Raw genomic sequence first — 6,321 nt, forward strand, 5'->3', positions numbered from 1 at the left:
AGCGGTTCAAGGGACTTGCATTGGATGACTTGAACTGTGGCTTGGACATTCTTTGGAAATTCAGAACTGGAGCCATCAGGACTGTCCTTTCTACTCTCTATGCTGTAGAAATTGGAGGAGGCTGACACACACATGAAAGGGCACTTGTAGAAAGATTTAATTTTGGCAGGATAGTGAAGTTGCTCTGTGTCGCTGAAAGAATGGGCATCTGAACAAAAGGTGACAAAGCTGAAGGCAGACAAGCAGTACCAAACTTTCTGGTGTCTGCTAGATTAGATTAGTCCAAAGATCGATGCTGAAATATCTGTAGTCGCCATGGGCTGTGCAGCACTCAGGGCCGAACCACAGAGACTTCTTAGTCTTAATCTTTTTCAAAACTAAAGATCTTCTGCTGGTTCCAGGTGATGGTACTGTCTGATCATGAAATTCTTTTTTGCAAGAACAATTGAGGGCTGAGGAATCTGAGACAGGAGGCTTTGAGAAGTGTATGGGGCTGTGAATCGTTTGAGACTTGGAATTTCAGTGCGAGCCTGTGAAGGTTGATCAGCCAGATGTGGACATAAACTTCTGCAAAGGGCCTCTAATGAAAGGCTTTTCTGAAGAGCCAAAATAAGGGTAATATATCCGTTGACTAGCACCATTGATTAGGCAGTGCCAGTCTCAGCGGTGCCAGGGAGGAGGAAGGTTCCTGAGAGAGGATGGTGAAAGCTGCAGAGGGAGCTGTAGTGTTGGGCAGCATCTTTTCTCCATGGATTGGAGACAGAGCTCCAGGAGGTGTTCAAAAGGAAAATTATAGAGCTTGGTCTCTTATGGGTCCAAAAGTTAAAGCTCCAACAGCCACCTGTGGGAAGAGAATGGAACAAGTGTCCAGGAGTGCAGTTCCTCAAGACAGAAAAGGAACTTGTACCACTATCTGACAATGTTGCAGGACAGACATGGCCTAAATCCTGGCAAGTGGGGGGTAGTCATGGATATGGGCATTGTCATGTATCTTCTTTTTTGCATTCCAGACAGAAAAAAAAGAGGGAAATGCAAAAGAAAACTCCCATCCTACTTGGGAGAAGAAGTAGAAAATCTGTGCCAATCTGACAGTAGTGTCTTAGTTTTCAGACTGTTTCCAGGTGTTAGCCTGCTCACCATTCCCTTTTAAAGTGTAAATTATGATTGCCTGTCCAATAGGCCCATTCAGATATGATCTGAGGCTATTGACCACAGTCATTTGGGATGCACAGTCTCAGAAACTACCTTGTGTGCCTAGAAGAGGAACACTGAACTCAATTACTATCATATTGCCCAATTCTGGCCATACTATAAAACAGGTGATTATCTGTTTGCACCAGTGACTGCAGTCCATACAAACATAAACATGATAAAACTAAACACTGCTACCAGTAGATACCCTAAACACCATACCAATAAATCTAATTTGGGGAAATGCATGTGACATTCTACAGATCATCCCAAAATATTGTGGGTTCTCATCACATACATTTCAAGTTTTACTGGGAGTGGGGCTGGGGAGGAATCTAGTTCTCCATAGTAGTCCATAACTTACTGGTCAGGACACTCCCTTGGGATAGGAAAGACGCACTTTGAAGCTGTTTTCTACCACCCAATTTCAGATCAGACCCTTGAAGCTACATTTCTTACTGTGAAGGTGCTTTATACACGAGACTACTGGATGCTCTGGCGTGGTAGCTAACAATGAATTTGTTCATGGTCCAGCTCCAAGGTTGTGATGCACAATTCTGAATGAAGTGTGAATAACTCCTTAGCTAGAGATGATCCCTGTAGGCCAGGTCATATCTATCTCTTGAAGTTGTTAGAGTGTAAAACGATCTTCTTTCTTGAAATACTTGGGCACTTGGACAGACGAGAAATGTGGACTTTTCATTTCATGCTCATTATTACACTCATCATTTGATTTTGTTTTGTTTTTCTTCTCCTCAGCCTGTCATTCCAATGTTTACTGAAAATATTCGGGAGGCATATAGGGCACCTAAAGAAAGGAGTAAGAGGCATTTTAAATAATATATTTCTTTTGAGCATTTTTCACTTTTCCATCTCAAAATGCGTATCGCAGAAATGTGTATTCTTCCATTGAATCTTTCATGGTTTTGGCTTGCTCCTGATTGTGTGGAAAATGGAAAGTGTCCATGGATAGTCAGACACTAACCTGCATGTCTAGGATGAGCCATAGGCTGTTGACAGACATTCCTTTAAAGGCATGATAGGATGTGATGCACATTGCCAACAGTCATGCCTCCTGCTATGCCAAACATGTATAGCAGGACTGTGATATTGGGATCAGGGATCACATTCAATCAAGTCCTTCTTGCCATTGCAGGGGCATACTGGGGTCATGATTCTGGGATCCCCCAGCATTGGCAAGTTGAAGGTCGGGTGCCTGACAATCAGTTGGCTGGATTGAGACCACCCCAGGGCTCCCACTGGCCCTGGCGCACTCCCCAGAGTCAGCCAATGATTATTCTCCAGCGTGGATTATAAACTCTGGGGCTGGTTCAAGATCCGGTACAGTCCTAGGCCGGCCAGTCAGCCAAGACACAGCTGACGGTCAGCCTGTAGGGATATACCAGGGCTGGCTTGAGCCTCAGTGCAGACCTGGAACCAGCCAACAATTAGGCGATGGTCAGCTGGTGGAAACATACTCGGGTTGATTGAAGACTTCAGTACAGTTCTAACCCTGCCACATGCCCAAATTGGCAACTCCTCAACTTTCCCCTCTATTTATTACACATTTTATCTAATATTTTTAGGGCTGGTTGCCCTTTTTGGAGTGCCATGAATTGTTTAAATGTGTGGCTGGGGTGCAATTTTAGAATGGATTAACAGACTAATCATGTCTTCAGTTTCGACAGGATTAACAGACTAATCATGTCTTCAGTTTCCAGGTGAGCCCTCCCCCCCACCCCCAAGGCCTGTGGCATAATGGCAGGAAGAGAATCATTAAAGCAAGAGATTACTTTTACTTGAGTGGGGAGCACAGATGGCTTTGCCAAGGTGGGGACGTAGCTTTTGCAGGGTAGACTCTGAAGGAGATTATATTGTTGAAAGATCAGCAAGACATGAAGAAAACTCTGTTTTATATGGCCAGACAGTTTCAGGGCAAACCACACTGGATTAAATGGAATTGGGAATAACTCTGGGAGGTTATCCATCTTGATTTGGTGAGTCAAGTGGATAAAATAGTGATTCTAAGCTGGGGTGCTGGGACACTGTTAGCACTTGTTCTTAGTTAGCTTCAGCACTCTTCAAAGATTCTCCTGCTATAAGGAAGCAATTCAGTTTTGAGAAAATAAGAAGGTAATCTCAAAATCAGGCTTGCCTGGGACTTGCAGTTTCCCTGCCCCCACTGCCTGGTTGGTCTGCAAGGAGTTAAACCCTGTAATAATAGATATGTTAGTTTTTTAATGAGGTGCTGCCCAATTCCCACAAGCTAAGGAGTGGTGTCTTGCATTTAAATAGTTTGAGAGCTGCTGCACTGAAGTGCGAGTTAGTGCTATTGGATTATGAAGGTGCTGCATTGAAACTCAAGCAGTCTGCAATGCTTAGAGAGGGTAAGTGAAATAGTAGAACGTAATGAAGAAGGTTGTCCCCCTTTCTTCCCTTTTGGTTGTGAAGGAAACGTTTAATTTGGCACATTTAGCAGCTCTGTTTTTTTCTTAAACTTAATATATGGTTATTTCTCCAAAGCTCTGAGACTTTTTCTTTCTTTTACTCTAACACACAGAATTAAGTAGGTGGCTATATGACACTTATCGATTGCCAGTCGCCTTACTATTTGGAGGGCTTCCAGTCAAATTTCGCACGTACATTGGAGAACCCATTCCATATGATCCAAACATGACTGTTGAGGAACTAGCTGAAAAGGTACGTTGGTTCCTCTAGCATTATCAAATTGCCTTCTAGATCTTAATTTTCTCTGAGCTTCAAATGACTATTTAAAGCGCATTTATATCTTCAGTTCTCTTATTAGTTTGGACTTTATCTTACAGGTTGAGTTATGGGATACATCTGGGCTGTCCAATTAGTGGCTCATGGGGTGCCTGTGGCCTAAGAGGGGTTAATTTGTTGTTGCTCACCTCATGCCCAGGTGCTGCTCCCATTGGCACAGTGGAGGCTGCTGTCACCAGGCTCCTCCTTCCTCTGCCACCTTTTGTGTCCTGCTTCTGCTGCTGGTGGGAGGTTAAGGCAGGAAATCAGTACTGTGGGGCTCAGGGAGCCCAGGCTCAAGGTCCCCATGCAGAGGGGAGGAGGGTAACTGATGCAACATGGCACAGCAGGGGGGTGCCATTGCATTACACTGGCATTGCAGCTCAGCAGCTGGTGTGATGGGAGACCCATGCGATGCTTGATCCTGGGAGCCCTCAAGTATCCTAGATGCAGCTTTTGTGGCGTGCGGCTTCTGGTTACTTTGAAGTTGGGCAGCCCTGTATTAAATACTGTAACCATGGCCACCCCTGAAGTAATTGATTGTAAACTCTGCCAGTGATATCCTGTTATCAGGGGCTTTGGTGGTGGCTTTTTTCCCTGTACTACTTGAATTGCAAGCTTCTGCTTGATTTCTTGCCTTCCATATCTTGGAGGATCACTTCTGTCACTGTAAGTATGTGGCTGAAAAGAACAAGTGCTATGCAGCACAGTTATTAAAGTTTCCAAGTTAGCTGGTCGGTGTGTCATGACTGCCTAGCATTGGATGAGACACATACTTGAAAGTATTCTAATCTGTTGAAACTGGTGGCAAGTATTTGCTTAAATATCTATGAGGATCTGGTGTCTAGGCCCATTCACATGCTTTTGGATTTGTTTATTGTGTACGTTCAGGTGTTTGGCATAAAATCTGCTATTAGTACTTTGCCCGGACCAAAATCTGCCATTCTCTGGTTTATGCTGCTTCCACTTCTCTGGATTCTAAGCTATGTGAATGGTACAAAATGATGGATACTGGCTTCAAGTATAGCTGAGCATATTTGCATGAAATGTCAGATTGCTGTTCAATGGATGTTGGGGGCAGAATTTGAGAGAGGTGCCTGCTGCTGCAAGCTATAGGCTGACTAGGTAGAGTGCTGGCAATGCAAGTTAGGTTTTTTGGTTTGTTTGGGTTTTGTTTTGTTTTGGGTTTTTTTGGAGGGGGCAGTGGTGGGGAAGGGTTACTGGCAATCTGTGAGCTGGCAAGGGAGGGGTTTAACTGTCCCCTCTATTCCACTGGCAGAGACCCGAGCCAGGTCTGCTGGGCACTCTCCCCTTGCTGCTGCAGCAATGAGGCACCATGGCTCCTGAGGCAGTGGGGCAGGGAGGAGAGTTGGTCTCCCCTCTAACCCCATTAGCAGCTGGGTCTACCCACCTCTGCCCCTGCACTTCCTGGTCCCCCCACCCAGAGGCTGTGCCTGGCCATGCCCTGTCCCTGCTGCTGCAGCATGATGGGGCAGGGCCCTTGTTGGGGGAAGCAGCCCCTATCATAATGTGGGGGAGCGTGAGTCCCTTCCTGGTGGGGGTGCTGTGCTGCAGGGCCGACAGAGCTGTGGTGGGCTGCACCCAGCAGCACCAGGGTCTGGAGAGGGCCAGCGCCCTGCAAGCCCCCTGCAGCTCTGCCAACCCTGCAGAGTGCCTCGTGCTGCAGGAAGCCGTGATGGCCTGCTGGCTGTCATGGTCACTCACTGCTCGCCGCTTTAGCTGTGCGGTGGGGCCTAGGTCCTGCTGCTCAGTCTGTGCTTGGGGCAAGCCCTCTCCCCCAAATATAGGGAGCTTATTCAGCCGCTGACCCATCCCCAGGCTGAGTGGCGGCTACAGCCGGGCCGGGCAGACCCTGCTGTGGTGACAGTGGCCAGGTGGGGGCTTGCCCTGAGCACAGAGAGGCTGCTGGCACCACAGTGGGGTCTACCCAGCTGCCATCACTCTGTGCTCGGGGCAAGCCCCCGTCCGGCAAGAGGGGGCTTATTCAGCTGCTGCCTACTAGTATCACAGTGGGGTCCGCCTGGCCTGCCCACAGCCGCCGCTTAGCTTGTGCTCAGGGCCAGTGGCTGAATAAGCGTCCTCTTGTTGCGGGGGGAGGGTCTTGACCTGAGCACAGACTGAGCAGTGGGGGCTGGGCCCAGGCTCTACCCCTACCCAGCAGCTGGGGTGGCGAGCGGTGAGTGACTATGACAGACAGCGGCCCGTCCCGGGTTCCCAGCGGGGGCTGCTCTGCAGGGCTGGCAGAGCTGCTGTAGAGTGCGGCGGTGCTGCGGGGGGCTTGCAGGGCTCTGGACCGTCCCGGACCCCGGTGCTGCCATGCACAGCCCGCTGGAGCGCTGCCGGGCC

General features: G+C 48.1%; 1 protein-coding gene across 4 annotated transcripts in view; it reads left to right on the plus strand.

Annotated features, from left to right (window-relative positions):
• Window positions 1-6,321, plus strand: part of LOC102384621 (transmembrane protein 68-like) — a 22,412-nt gene that overhangs the window by 12,180 nt on the left and 3,911 nt on the right. For all 4 annotated transcript variants that reach the window (XM_006032433.3, XM_006032436.3, XM_006032434.3 and 1 more), the window contains 2 exons: window positions 1,951-2,011; window positions 3,752-3,891. In XM_006032433.3, the coding sequence (XP_006032495.1) occupies window positions 1,951-2,011; window positions 3,752-3,891 (201 nt within the window). The remainder of the gene's footprint in view (window positions 1-1,950; window positions 2,012-3,751; window positions 3,892-6,321) is intronic.

The sequence above is a fragment of the Alligator sinensis genome, unplaced genomic scaffold (assembly GCF_000455745.1).
Source record: "Alligator sinensis unplaced genomic scaffold, ASM45574v1 scaffold999_1, whole genome shotgun sequence".
In the NCBI taxonomy this organism is placed as follows: domain Eukaryota; kingdom Metazoa; phylum Chordata; order Crocodylia; family Alligatoridae; genus Alligator; species Alligator sinensis.